Here is a 15,285-nt window from a genome sequence, read left to right on the forward strand (position 1 = left end):
GATGTGAATACAAAGGGGTAGCATGGGGGAGTGCTTTTGTGGTGATGGACCAGCTGTGTACTTTGAATGTGGTAGTGGATATGCCAGTCTGTACAGGTAATAAAATTGCACAGAACCACACGCACACATATATACATAAAAGAATGCATGTAAAAACCTGGTGAAATGTGAATCTGTAGTCTAGTTAATAGGATTGTCCCAATGTCAGCTTCCTGGTTTTGATATTGTATAAATAAGATGCTGCCATTGAGGGAAGCTGGATAAGGGGTACATGGGACCTCTCAGTACTATTTTTGTAAGTTATTCTAAGTCTTCAATTATTACAAAATGAAAGGCTTTAAAAAGTATTACCTCAAAGGCATCACCTTAAGCCAATGGCATGTCAACAATCACCCACTGCACAGTGATTCAAGCATGCAGACTTGGCAGTCAAATTAAGAGACAAGGATTTGAGTCCCAGCCTCACTGCATACTAGCTGTGTGGCCCTGAAACAGACATAAGGTCAGAGCTTTGGTTTCCTCATCTTTTAAATGAGGATAATAGGACCTATCTCACAGGGTTATTTTAAGGATTAAGTGAGATAATATATGTAGAATAAGCAGGACTCATAGAAAGTATTCAATAAATATTGGCTATTATTATTACTCTAAGTCAGACTAAATATTTCTGAGAGCTTTAAATCACTGATTAATTTCACTGACACTCAAGTACATACTAAGCATCAGGCACATGCTATAAATGGCCAAGCATTGAGTCACACACAATATAGTCCCTGGTTCTGGTCTCTGCTCTTTTGAATTTTCTGGTTCTGTTGTGAATATGGTCTCCAAAGAAGCAGGATGAATATTTATGAAAGTGGGTGCACAGAAGACTCAAGGAGGAACTAACTTAAGAATAAGGGGTACTTTCTGCAGTCAAGGTTGAAATGAGAGTTTTCTCTCTGCCAAAATTTACTGGGGTACAGGGTGGCTAAACTGCAATGCTTAGCTGCAACCATTCCTTGAACAGTAGAGATAAATGAAAATTGCCTTTCAGTCAAGCACAGGTTAGACCATTTGTGTTAATGTGCAATTTTAAGGGTTAAAACCCTTTACCCATCAACCAGAAAAAAAGCCAGACCAAATCTTCCTTTTTCTTTGTTTGGCAAGGAAATCAAATTAGACTATCCTAATGGGCTTAGAGGGGGAAAAAAAATCTAATTGTAGTCTGTATTAATACATTTACATATTTTGAATTATATTAATAAATACTAATAAATTTAGACCAGGTCACTTTAAAGTAATGAACTTTCCAGTATTAGATTAATGAGAAAATATATGTAGAATATATCACTCTGTACTAAATGCTTTAATAGGCTTGTGATATAAAAATCCTTAAAAGCAAGCACACCACGTATGGATGGAGCTGGCATAGCACCTGAGTACTTTAAATGTGGTAGTTGAAATAATCTACAGCGTGGAAGAAAGGGACATTTGAAGCAATTTGAGAGTCTTCTATATACTTAGGAATTTAAGGTCTTTCATAAATGTAAGCAAACTCCAAACAAGACTGAAAATGCTTGTAATGATATTTTATGTTTATCAACACCGACCCCCTCCCAGCCCTCAACAAAAATAGGAAATAAAATGTTCTGCCCTTCTCTGTGCTGGTCTCACTGGATTGGCTGGGCTTGGGCCCAGAAAGAGATGGAGAACAGGGAGACCAAGAAGTCAGAGTATTTACTGTTCTAGTCTATCCCTGCTTCTCTGTATTTTGCCCTTGCTGGAGTCTTCTCTGGATACATTGCCAGGGTCCCTTCCAGCCAAGGCTGCAAGTCAGTGGGCTCTGGTAACACTGGTCCCTCCCTGGTAACAGCTTCTCAGTGTTGCTAATTTCTGGGTGCTTCACCACTCATCGTTGGTTCCTTTAAACCTGTCAACACATTGGCATAGTTCATTCTTCAAATTAAGCCTTTTGAGTGATTTATCTGTTTCCTGTTTGGATCCTGATCGACACAAAGCCCTGGACATGAATCAGTAGCTAATGTGGGAGGATGCCTTAACTTTTGAGATAAAAGTTAAGACCGTGTTTTACATTTTGCTCAGACCATCGAAATGGCATCTTAACATGAATGGAACTGTTGAAAGTCATGTGCATAGACACCCACAGAAATATTACTATGTGTTATGTTACCATTTTCAAATCATTCTAGCAAACTCAATGTTCCATACCCTTGCTAATCTATTATTCCTCTGTGGGTCTAATTAATACGGCATCACCAAGCTAGGAACCTAGAGCAATGTCCAGGGATTTGTGCCCATGTGGAGAGGCACCCACCGGGCACAGAGATGCTTGGCAAATATGGAGCCCACATGCTCCACAAGGTGGTGAGATGCTTTTAGCCTCTGTACTGCACTGGACTGCCTTATACATTTCTTTACCAGATATTTCAGTCAACTGCAGAAAGGGGTCATTCAAAAATATGTTAAAAGTTTATTCATCTAAACTACTTCTGTTGCTGTTGCCATGGCAACTTTTCCCTAAAGCCACAACTCCAAATTCTTCTAAAATTGTTATTTCAGAAATCTAATTTAGCTGACATCCCAAACACTCAAATTTTACTATAAGATTTTTTTATGTTAGAAAAGTTCTAAGAAAATGACAAGTATCCAAAGAGAAGAGGAGAACAAGCCTGACAGGTTTTCATTTGAAAGAGTCATGGCATCTTTCAAGGAAATTGGAAGTGGAAGAGTCCTCAGGAACAGTAACTGTATTTGAATGAAAAAATTTGGCTTATATTTTGTATATGTTTCTTGTATTGAAAAGTATCCCATATTCACATCCAAGTAGTCACCACAAAGATAGTGAAAGCAGTACCACATAATGACTGGTGGGAGTCCTTGTTGCATCACTGGATCTACCTTTACGTTTTTAAGTATTCAGGGTATATTTAAGAATAAAATAAATCAGAAAAATTGGTCTTTTGAAAATAAGGTTAGAATGAGAAAACCTGAGAACAGAAAGTACATTAAAATATATTAAATTAATTAATTGTGTTTGTAAACGGTGGTCTCAGTCCAAAATTTGGCAAGCACTCAAGACCTTTAAATCTATCCCCAACCTCCCCATCATCTCGTAACTCACAATCTAAAACAGACCATGCTAATGGACATTCAGTGACATGGCCAGGAGTTAAGAAAGGGCTCTGCAATTCAATAGGAGAATAGGTAGGCCACAAACCCGCCTGCCACCCTGGGCTGCTCAGGAGATTTTGAACCCTGATGCGATTGAGAGAGAAACGCTGGGAGCCACAGTTTCCCTCCCTCTTTCCTTTGGCTTTTCTTTCAGCAACTCTTCCCTTTTCCCCAGAGCAGGCCGGTCTGCGTCATTATCCTCAAGGAGTAGGGACAGAAGCAGGCACTCTAGTTTCTCACTTTCATACAGATGCAGATCCCACATCCACACACCAAGGCTGCTAAGCACTCCACACATCCTCATTTGGAGATTATAGCTCCTAATTTTAGGCCCACGATTAACACATTCATTAAACGGGGATTCTGGCTAAATCAGAAGAGAGGTGGCAAATTAGGCAAGGCTGTTAGACGGTCATAAAGGAAGAAGTTAGCTAATGTCTGACATGAGAGATAAGACAGTGAACATTTTTTAACCCAAGATTAGGAAGGGCATCGGCATTGAGGAGTGAAGAAACAAAAAGCCCAAGATGCTGAGGCTTCTGGAAGGACCACCAACACCCTCTCCAGAGTAATCCCCACACAGTATGAAACACACTGTTCATAACTGTGACTCACAGCCAGGGAAGCTCACTCACATTTTCTCACCTCTATCTCTGAAAACCCAAGAAACTACAAATAATGTATTTTAGAAAGTGCCATACAAAATTGTTCTCAAAAACATAAAAAAAAAAAAAAAGATTTTGATATCTACTGAAATACAATTAAGTCAGGGTTTCTGTCTCAGCACTATTGACATTTGAGGCTGGACAACTCCTTGTTGGGTTGTGTTGTGCTTTGTAGGATGTTCAGCAACATGTCAGGTCTCTACTTAATAGATGCCAGTGGCAACCCCTGCCAGTTATGATAACCAAAAATGCCTCCAGACATTGCCCAAGGTCCTCTGGTTCAGAACCACTGGTTGATTTTACCTAGAATATGGATACCGAGGGACATATTGCCAGATGACATTATATAGAGGAAGTATTCCTATACCTTTTGTATCATTAGAGAGTTTGGCTGAAATGAACACTGGGTGGTAAAACAAAGGACTGCTCTGAAAACTTGTACTAGATTACCTCAGAGTCAGCTGAGGTGAAGTATTGTATTGCACTTTCTGAATCTACTTTGCTGCTGAATCCTACATTTTGTAGGGGCTGCTTGAGTAGTAAGTGGTTCACCGTGTAAATTAATCAGTGTTTGCCAAACCCAGCTGATATTGGAACCACCCCCAAAGCTTTTTCAAAGGATTGATTCCAAGTCTAGTCCTTAGAGATTCTCGTTTAGTAAGAATTCAGTGAAACTGTAAAGCTAATTTTTAGTCTCGTCTCTCTCTGTGACCTCAATCATCAACTAATAAAGGGTTAAGTTTGGAAGGTCCTAGTGTAACCTAGGGAAAAATACACAGGCAGCCAGATTCATGTTCTCATAAATATTTATTGTATGCCTACCCTGTGCCAGGACCTGCTCTAAGGCAGTGGAAAGACAGTGGGAAAGGATCATTGGGTCCTTGCCCTGAATAAACTTACACACTAGTCAGAGGAGACAGACAAACAATGAATATATAATATAATACCAAGTGGTGATGTGAACAATGAGGGAAGTGGCTAGTGTGATATGATCCAGGGTAACTGAGTGGGCTCAGAAACACTTCAGAGAAAGCAGTCAGGAAAGGTGACATTTTTCCTGCAATTTGAAGGATGTAAAAAAAAAAAAAGCCTACCACACAGAGGACATTCCAGGCAGAAGGGACAGCAAGTACAAAGGCTTGGGGCAGAAAAGAACTGGTCGCATTTGAGGAACAGAAAGGGCACAGATGTGGCCAGGCAATGATAAGCTTATGGAGTGGGGTGTGGTATGAGGCAGAGAAGATCATGTAAGGAGCACTTGGAAGGTCAAGGTCATGGATGAAGCTATTATTCTAAGTGGAATGGAAACCAATCAAAGAGCTTAAGCACTGAAATGTCACCATTTCATTACCTTTTAAAAAGATTGCACTGGCCATAGGGATAGCCAACCACTCACTGAGATGGGAAAGTCTGAGAATGAAACAGGTGACAGGGAAGTGAGGAATCAAGAACCCAGTGAAGACTTTGTATGACTGGACAATAATTTCACAACCAAGTTGAGAGTCAAGTGTGTGTGGTCCAGGGTTATCACAGTGTGGGAACAGGAAAAGTAAATAATAAAAGTTCATCACCAGAAAGGACTAGGCAAAGGGTGGTAATTGTTTTCAAATGATTGGCAGATATGTCTGCTATGCAACATCCAACAGCAATCTGATTTTGTAACAATTAGTAGTGGTACTTAATGACTGGTTTGAAGGAGGGGAGATGTAGCTTCCTAAGTTGATGGGGCTTCCACACCAAAGAGGCCTCATCCAGGAAAATTTCTGCATGCAGCAGAAAAGTAAGCATGCCGGGTTGGGGGTGGGAGTAGAAAAGGTATCTACAATTAGTAGAGGTGTTAATTAAGAGGATTCAATAATCTCTCACATATTTGTAAGTTGAAAAAATTTTGCTTTTATGAGGAGACAAATGACAAGCAGAGTGATGTAAAAATTGTTTTACAAAAGTAAGTTCTGGGCCATGCCACAGGTCAGTATAAGTTCTGCTGAGTTTCCTAAGATGTCCATACTGTTAGCACTGATGGATGATAACTGATTCATATCAGCACAGGCCTGCAACGGCGCCCAGTTCTGGGCATCTTCAGAATTACCAGAGAGTATCCTGTATTCAGTACCACTCAATTATTAAGCAAACTTAATGACTTCAAAGTCTTCGAAAATTGAATGTTCATAGAGAACAAACTTGGAAACTTTCATAGTTTCCATTCTATGTGAAAACAGGTTCTCTGTCAGGGTAAGCAGCTTGGCACTTCCAGTGAGTTCCTTAGGAAGGGGTTAACTGGAGCAAGGGCAGAGTCAGCATCTGATTACAAGGCTGCGGTCAAAAGCACAGATGGTGCAGTGACCGCACCAAACAGGAAGTGACATCAGCAGCAGAGGAGCTCAGACTAGACCAGTACAAGGAAGGAGAATGAGCAGCTTAGGACCTCAAAAACTAGGTCTCAACTACTAGATTCATGAAGTCATTCAACACATATCTACTGAGCACCTACTCTGCTTCCAGCACTCTGCTAGGTGCCCAGGTGACAGCAGGGACAAGACACACATAGTACTACTCCCAGCAAGTTTTCAACCCGCCAGCGAGAGAGAAATGAATGATGTCAGCCCAGGGATTCCTGATGGTGACTGTATAATGGACATTGATTTGCTTTTCTCTGCCCCACTTGAGGGTAAAGACAGGTTGGGGCACCAGGAGAGAAGAGCTTGAGCCTCCTAAGGTCCCCAGTAAGCCGCCAGGCCAAGCTTTTAATCCAGATTTTTTTTTAGTGTCTTTCAGAAAGACATAAAGATATTGCACTGAACTTAATGGATACTTAAATTTTTAGTTTTTGTCTACACTAGGCAAATTAAAGAGCTATTTGGCCATGCAATTTGACAATATAGATAGTCACATTAAGTCACTGAAGGTCCAACATTTGGTTGTTGGTTTATTACTGCGGCAAAGTGGCTCGCAGAGGGATGATTAGGTTCGACTATCCTCATTGTCTAAATGACTCAGAAGAGCAGTGCAGGATCAGGGCACCTGGATAAAGCTCTCAGTTCTGTCAGCAGTGACACATGTGCCACCTTGAATTCTACTGTTCTGAGCTTAGATTTCTTCGGTCAGGAAATAGAAAACCTGCATAAGGCAGCAATTGGATTTGAGACTGAAATTGACCTAGACTGTGTTCAAATATTTTGCAATCTGTATAAGACGACAACAAGGAGGGAAATATTATTATGACTATTTGCTTATTATACAAACTTCAAGAGCTTCTCTAGAAATGCTGCCAGAAAATCATTGATTCATTCATGTCATCCTCATCCTTCATACTCTATCACCTCTTTATCCCATCCAAACTAAGTCTGACAGGTTCTATGTTCTAAGCATCTCTCCAATATGCCAACTGCTCTCAACCTTCTGCCCAGCTGCCACCCTAGCATCAGTCATCTTCTCGAATCTCTCCCAGGCCCAAATACCAGGATGCACTCTAGCTCCTCCTCATCCTGACTCCATGCTGGGATCATGGCAGGCTTTTGAAAATGTAAATCTGATTCAGTCACCAAAAAGCATCAAGGACAACACCCAGCTGGAAGGACGGAGTCACCATAACCTGAATGTGGGAAAACTGTAGGAGGAAATTTTTTGAGGAGAACATTAGCTGCTAACACACATTATTTTCTGTGTGTGATGATAAGGTAAGAAGACAGTTGTACTATACTTTGAAAATGTCTGTTTATATAAATGGAGGATGTTCTTGTCTAGTTAATTGCATTTTGCTCTCTGTGACCATTATGACCATTTAAAAAGATGAGTGAGATGTCCATAGCAACTCCTAACATTTTCACTATCTAATTGTCTCTTTGGAAAATTGACCAAATACCTGGAATACAATAGGCATTCAACAAATGTTTATTGAATGAATCAAATGTGAGCCACTGACCTCTTATATGCAGTCTCACCTTGGACAAATGAAAAAGCACTAAAGGAAGAGCATTAGATACTTACCCCCGAATTATATTTCAGAGGAGGCAGGAGGTATTAAGGACACATGGAGGGTCATTCATGTCGAGGAAGACAGACCCAAAAAAACCCAAGATCACAGGAAAATGCACAGTGGGACAAAACCATGTTGAGCAAAGTAAGTGAAATATTTGTGCTAAACGGCAAAACAAGCTCTGGAATTATCAAAACCCAAATGAGGGAAGTAAACAAAAGTGCAGCGTTAGAATAGATATTATACCATCAAGGGTTATACTAATATGAAAAACAATGGGTCACACTTAATAAAGAACATTCTCTGGACACGTGACTGATTCAGAGCTGCTGCTTTATCATCCTAAAGTATGCATAGGAAACTTCAGAGAGCCTGGGTAACTTATTCCAACCTAGAATCCCAACAAATTCCCTCTGGAATCTTCCTTTCTATAGTCTTAAATCAGAATATACATACATGATAATCTGTACTAGAATAAAGGGCTATTTCATCAGCAGTCTTCAGAGCCCCAAGAGGGGATATTAGCATTGGCTTGACTCTTCAGTTTATGATTTTAGAAGAATGAGACAGCTTAATTAAATGACAATTTTAAAATATTTTTGTAATATATTTCATAATTGAGGCAATAACCATTCATTGAATGAATAGATTTTTTTAAAATTAAGGAGCCCATTCTCACCTTTCCTCCCCCACCCCCACTCTTGTAAATGGAAAAGACCTCAGATCATGAATCAAAGGGTACCAGCACACAGTTCAAAAAGGTGGTGGGGTGGAGATGTTGAATGGGCACAATGAGCACAGACTCTGCCTCCTTCAGTGTAAAGCAACCTCTGTTGAAAAGTGGTTACCCTTTAAACTACTTTAAAAGGCAAATCACTGAGCCACTGGTGTCTCCAAGACATATGAACGAGCATTAGTAACTTACAAGTATCTCATTTGGTGTTTCAAGGCAAGTAACTATAGAAAAACCAGAGAAAGAGCTGTCACAGGTTCCTGGAACATTTGCCTGGGAAGGTATCTTAACAATTTCTTAATTCAGGTCTTAATTTTTCCAGTGGAGGAAAGTGAAGTGTACGAGGTGTGCAATTTGCCCAATGGCCCTGCAATTAATCCAGGAGCCCCCAGGTGACACCAGGAACCAACTGGAGCAGCTCCAGGATGCCTGAGTCCACCACCCCTGTCCACCTCTGCTCCTTTCTTCAAAAAAAACAATTTTTTTTTTTTAATGTTGGGGACTGGATTTTGGAAGACACGAATTCCAGACAGTTAACTGTCTTTGCCTGATTATAAATATTAATGATTCTTGTCAACTCTCTGCCTGCTTCTCTCCAATTTTTAAAGTTGGCAGTCAGTACGTCCAGTCTCAACAGTGCAAATCAATTCAAGGAAAACTCAGTAAATTAGCAGATGACAGAACAACTGCAGTGTCTCATCTCAAAACGACACATCTCACAAGTGGAAAATCAATGTCTGAAGATTGGAGTAAGGTAAACCTTCTCCCTGCACCCTTCCTGGAGGGGGCATTTGAAATCTTCAGAAGTAGTAGTCATTCCTCAGAAACAACTTTCCTTTTTTCCTTCTTTCCTTTCTTTTCTCTCTCTCAAAGAATATACTCAATCTAGTATCTGGATTTGGTCGGTCGTTAACCTTGAAATCTTGACTCCTTCTTCAAAGAAGGCAAATCCCATGAGCTTTCTCTCTCTGTTGTGTTTCCTGCAGTACCTGCAGCACCTAGCGCAGTCCCTGGCACACAGTAGGTCCCCAGTAAATCTTTGTATCAACAGGGAGAACAGAAGCCACCATAAGGGAGGGGGAAGGTATGACAGAAGAGCCCCTGGTATTCTCTTGTATTAGCGTGCAACATTAATGATAATGTGCAACATTCTGTCCCGCCACAAAGTAGGAGGGAAATGCACTCCCTTTCTAAGGAGTGAAACGGCTGCACCCCAACGCTCCTGGCAGCATTTCTTTAGCAAATCCACTCGCCGCACACTGAGATCATGAAGCGGCCCTGCCTCCTGTCCAGTCTTATTCTCGTCCTTTCAACATATCTGACTGAAGGCTGAATGAGCGACCTAGGCCTAACCCCAGGAACCCCATTTGTCAGCCTTTGTCAGCGAGGCGGTGGCGGAGTCCAGCCCCGGTCCCAGATGCAGTGACCAGAGCGTTGGGGCAAAGAAACACTGAATTCAGGGTTGGGGCTCCCCTGTACCTTCTAAAAGATTTCGGGAAGCGCCACTGAGTTAGTGAGCAGGTGGCACTTCGGGGTGACGTACCCGGCCACCCGCCACCCCCTCAGCCGTGGACCTGTGGGGAGCCCCGACTACCATCGCCCCTCGCAGTCCCCACCTGGAGCGGCCCAGTGGCGCCCCCTGTGTCCTCTGCACGCGTCAGGACACTCACCGCGTAGTGCAGCTGGGGCTTCTCGCCGCGGTACACCGGGTGCCCCATGTCGCCTCCAGGAGGAGTGGCGCTCCTTGGGCTCAGCCTGGGGTCACGGTGTCTCTCTGAGTTCCCCTTACTTCACTGCCATCCTGGGGCAGCCCCGGGGTGCTCCGTGCGTGCTGAGTGCTGTGTAAAGCGCCCCTGGCACAGCGTCCCGCTGCCGCTGCGGAGCCAGTGGGGACCTGGAGAAGGCGGCGGCGCGAAGGGGGAGGGGAAAGAGGAGGAGGAGGAGGAGGAGGAGGAGGAGGAGGAGGAGGAGGAGGAGGAGGAGGAGGGAGCGGCCAAGTGTGATGCGATGGGCGGGCGTTTAATTCCTTCCGCTCCTGGCGGGTCCCTCCGGCGGCCGCTGCCGCTGACAGCTGTTGGGGGCTGCGGAGGCCGAACGCGCCCACGACAGGTGTCAGGCTGGCCAGTACGCCTGCCTCCTGCCACCCCACCCTCCCCGGACCCGTGGGACCCCGGCTGCTGAGGCGGGGACTGCCAAAGCCTTTAATGCCAGCGAGAAGGCGAACTTGGGTTTCCAAGAAAGAGAGACTTTCACTAACTTTGAAGGAGGTGTGGGCCTGACAGTGGAAGGAGATTCAGAGCCTTCTCCTGGGAGGGCAGAGTTTCCCTTTCTAGAAAGCCTTCTTCTGTGAGAGTCTCAAATTGTGGGGACCCTTGGGGAGGGCAGGACTGAGAGGAACCAAGTCATGCTACCCAGGGGAACTGCTGCGGGGACAAGGCTGCGCAGGATGCTGGTCACCTAGGGTGAACCGAGTTCCAGGGGGGCTTGCAGGGCACATCCTGTAGGTTCACAATAACCCTTAAAACTGGCCTCTGCTCTGAAATCCCCTCATGGAAACCTGCACTTTAAAACACCTTGGAGAAGATCAGCAAGTTCCCTCCACAGCCTTGTCCTTCTGTAATTTATGTCCAGCCTCCCACAAGTTGAGCCCACACAAAGGCCAGGCCTGGGGCCAGAGGAGAGACTCCAGACTCATGAATCAATCAATGCAAGCCCCAGAGGGGTGGCTACAAAGTGGAAGATGTGTTTAGGGGTAGCTTGTGCCAGTTTGTCAGGGTCCCACTGTACTGAACCGGCTGAATGACTCTCCACTTGCTCTGTGTAAGAGGAGAGGGGAGGAAAGTTGGATGTGGCCCCTGAATTTCAGTCCTTACAATTTAGTTGAATGAACCATCCACTGGCATGTAATATTTTAAAACAATTCGCAGCATAATTGTAATTAGCAGTGGGAATGTGAAGCCAGGGGTGCAAGTGGCCTGAGGAATCTACCATTAGATAGTCCCATGACAGTTTATCCACCTGGAAAACTGTATGGTTATATCTGCTAAAGTCAATCATAGGCTTACCTTCCAATCCAGCAAATTCCACCCCTAGATATACAGAGTACAATAATCTCATCATATACCAGAATGCTCATACTGTCTTGAGGCATAATTGCCCCAAATAAAAGCGATCCAAATGTACACCAACTGATGCATGACAAACCAACTGTAGTCTGTGCACATGATGGAATACTACTCAGCAATAAAAAGGAAAATGTTACTGATGCACAGAACAAATGGATTAATCTCACAAACATTACGTTGGGAGAAAGAAATCAGACACAAGTGTACATATGGTAAGATTTCACTTATTTATTCTGCAACTGAAATTCAAATGTTTAAGTGCAATAGGCAAATGGAATCCACGGTGATAGGTGTCATAATAGTGGTTACCAAAGTGGGAAGGTGGTATTGACTAGGAAGGTGGTACAAGGGAACCTTCTAGGGTGCTGGAAATGATCTATATCTTGATCTGTATGGAAGCTACTAGAGTACACCCATATGTAAACATTCACTGAGCAGTACAGCTCAGACTAGTGTAATTTACACCCTTCACTATGTGTATTTTATACTGCAAAAATAAAAAATAAAAATAAAAATAAATTTAAAATCAATCCCTTGCCAAACCCAGGAACTTCCAAACAGTGTTGCCTGTCTTATGAGAAAGTCAATTGAACTATTTGCCCAAGTCTTTCATTCTCCCACAGCCTGATCTACCCAAGTCTCCTTTCTTCTGCTTTGTAGGAGAAATGAGCATGCCCATTCACCTTGGAGGCCTTCCTTGCTCTGTGACATGTCCAGGCAGAGCTCGAAAAATGACACACTAAAGTTCCCCCTTTACTTTCACTCTGTTCTGCTGCTAAAAGCAACCTTTAGAGCAAAGTCATCAAAGATCCTTAGAATAAGACAGAGAACCAGCTTGAGCTTCACCATCTGGCATCTTTCAGAGAATTGCAGCCAGGGCAGCCTGATGGGGGCAATGTGTGTACAGATGTAATTCAATGGCCTAGACAAGCCCCAGTTTAGGGACTTTCACTTCACTGTGGTCTATTCATAAAGGTGAACACTCCAGCCTTAGGACTTTTTCTTCTGTCACGCTTGCCTTTAAGCCCCTGAAGCTAAAAATCCCTTTCCCTACAAATACTATTTAATTATTAATATATGTAAACAACACAAGGTGGATCTCTGGGTCTTAAAACCTTAACCATAGCCTTTTGATCATTACCCCTGACTAAGTCACCTCTTAAAACTGGGTCATCCTGGATTTGGTTTGTATTCTTTCTTTGAAAAATGTAGTAAGTCACTAAATGACATTCTTGTAAGCCAAAAATACTCCATCAGCCCCATACTGTGTACTTACATTTTAGGAATGACTTCTGCCTTCTAGCATCATTTATTGCTAAAGTGTCATAGCTAAGTTGGAGTAAAATGTTCAAGTGCAATAGGATTGTTTTCTCTCTGTGTTTGAAGAGTTTGTGAGATTGGGCAAAGCACCTAAAGAAATGATCAGTTCATGCTGCAAGACTCTTAAATCACCTTGGAATGAATCATCCACCTCCTTCAATTCTTAGTCCAATTGTTTAAGGCTCAAAGCTCCAGAAAGGATCTAGAAGATCATGCAGAACTCTAAGAAGTCTGTTCAATCTTAAACAATTTGAATTTTACACATTATTCATTATTTCATTCAAATATATTTCAGGGTATATTTAAAACACCACTCTAATCAAAATTTCTTATTTGCATATCTCTACTTCCAAGTATCCTTCCCATGTTATTTGTTCACTTGGTCATTATTCAACAAATATTATTTTAAATTTTAAATTTTTATTTGTATAAATATATGGGGTAACAGTGTAATTTCATTACGTGGATAGATCGTGTAGTGATGAAGTCAGGGCTTTTAGGGTATCCATCACCAGAAGAATGTACATTGTGCCCATTAAGTAATTTACCATCATCCACCCCACTGCCCTTCTGAGTCTCCATTGTCTATCATTCCACACTTTATAAATATTTTTAAGTGCGTACTATGCACAGGTATTGTTCTAGGTCAACTAAACTGTATATTGACATGGCATGTGGTTTTAAAATGCACGTTTGATCCTTTGGGGTAATGGAGAGAGATAAAAAGGCAGCAAGAAGCACATAAAACCTCACTTCAGAGGAGGCTGAAGTTCATCCAATTTGTTGGTTAAGAGCCTGCTAGGCTAATGTTCTCGTTTTTTTTTTTTTTCTTTTTTAAAAAATAATAAATTTATCTGATGTTTATAATTCACCCCAGAGAGGACTTAAAAATAATCTGTATGAGTTACTCTACTAGCATCACCTTTAAGAGAAAACGTGCCCTGCTAACTGTGGAATTTCCACATCTTCCTGTCCTTAAACATTACAGCATTTCCAGAACTGAATGCTGCCCTTTCTGCCAGAGCATTTAAATTAAAATCCTTGTTTGCATTTATTCTGCCTGCCTATAGGCTGAGTTAAAATTTTCCACAGTTAATGCCAATGCAAGGGTGATTACTTTTTTCAGAAAAACTTTACCCAAATCTGTGGAAGCAAATTCAACTTCAGAGTGTAGGAAGAGCTGAGGGCCCATCTGAGTACTAAAAATCACTTCAGATGGCAGGACAGGCCCTTCTTGGAGGCCCAGCCCCACCATTGTTAACAGAGTTACTATGAGACCCTCTTAGATGGGGAACCCCTTCCCCCAAACCCAGTGCCCACACTATGCCATCCTATTGTCCTGTTAATCTAGCCCCTAGAGTATTTTTAACATTTTGAAATGGAAAAATCAATAGCATATAATGTGCAGCTTAATGAATTGTTACAAAACATTCACCTGTCTAACCTTCACTGAGGTCAAAAATTAAAATATTGCTAGTACCCTAGACCCCCATGTCCCTTGGCTGTATTTCTCTCCTCCATCCCAGTGGTAGACACTATCATGACTTCACTCTTCACTTCCCTTTTACAGCAGGGTTTCTCAACCCCAGCACTCTTGATATTTGGGAACCAATCATTCTTTATGGTAGAGGCTAGACAATGCAGAATGTTTTGCATCATCCCTAGCCTCTACCCACTACATGCCCGTATTATTCCCCCTACGCCAATTGTGGCAACCAAAGATGACTCTAGACATTGCAGATGTCCCCCAGGGAGTGGGGAAAGGCACAATCACCCCTGGTTAAAATCCACTCCCTTTTAGGAAGTCAGGCATCCATAAATATTAGAGCTTAGTGTTGCCTGTTTCCTAACTTTATGTAAACAGATTCATAAGTATGTTTTTATTATAGCTGACTTCTTTTGCTCAACATTCTGTTTCTAAGGTTTATCCATGTTGCTGTATGTAGCTGTTGTTTGTTCATTCCAATTGCTGTCTAGTACTCCATTATATGTGTTTATTACTATTTATCTTTGTAACTGTTGATGGACATTTATGTCCTTTTCATTCTTGGACTACTGAAAACCACACTGCTTGAACATCATTGTACATATATCCTTGTGCATATGTGCATGCATTTTTATAGGGTACAAACCCAGGAATATAATTGCTGGGTCATAGGCATGCATATCTTGAACTTTACTAGACAATGCCTAACAGTTTTCCAAACTGTATTAATTAGAATCTTTATTTACACTATTGTATAAACAGACTGAACACAGTTTATATGAAGACTGAACACAGTTTAGAGTTGT

The 15,285-nt window shown here is 42.0% G+C and overlaps 1 protein-coding gene across 2 annotated transcripts in view; it reads right to left on the bottom strand.

Annotated features, from left to right (window-relative positions):
* Window positions 1-15,285, bottom strand: part of ARHGAP6 (Rho GTPase activating protein 6) — a 549,115-nt gene that overhangs the window by 294,572 nt on the left and 239,258 nt on the right. Inside the window, exon 1 of one of the 2 annotated variants that reach the window (XM_054470948.2) lies at window positions 10,219-10,481. The exons of the other annotated variant lie outside the window; for it this stretch is intronic. Coding sequence (XP_054326923.1) covers window positions 10,219-10,266 — 48 coding nt within the window. The 5' untranslated portion in view covers window positions 10,267-10,481. Of the gene's footprint in view, window positions 1-10,218; window positions 10,482-15,285 lie in introns of those variants that run through there. 2 annotated transcript variants of the gene reach the window in all.

The sequence above is a fragment of the Pongo pygmaeus genome, chromosome X, assembly GCF_028885625.2.
Source record: "Pongo pygmaeus isolate AG05252 chromosome X, NHGRI_mPonPyg2-v2.0_pri, whole genome shotgun sequence".
NCBI classification, from domain to species: Eukaryota; Metazoa; Chordata; class Mammalia; order Primates; family Hominidae; genus Pongo; species Pongo pygmaeus.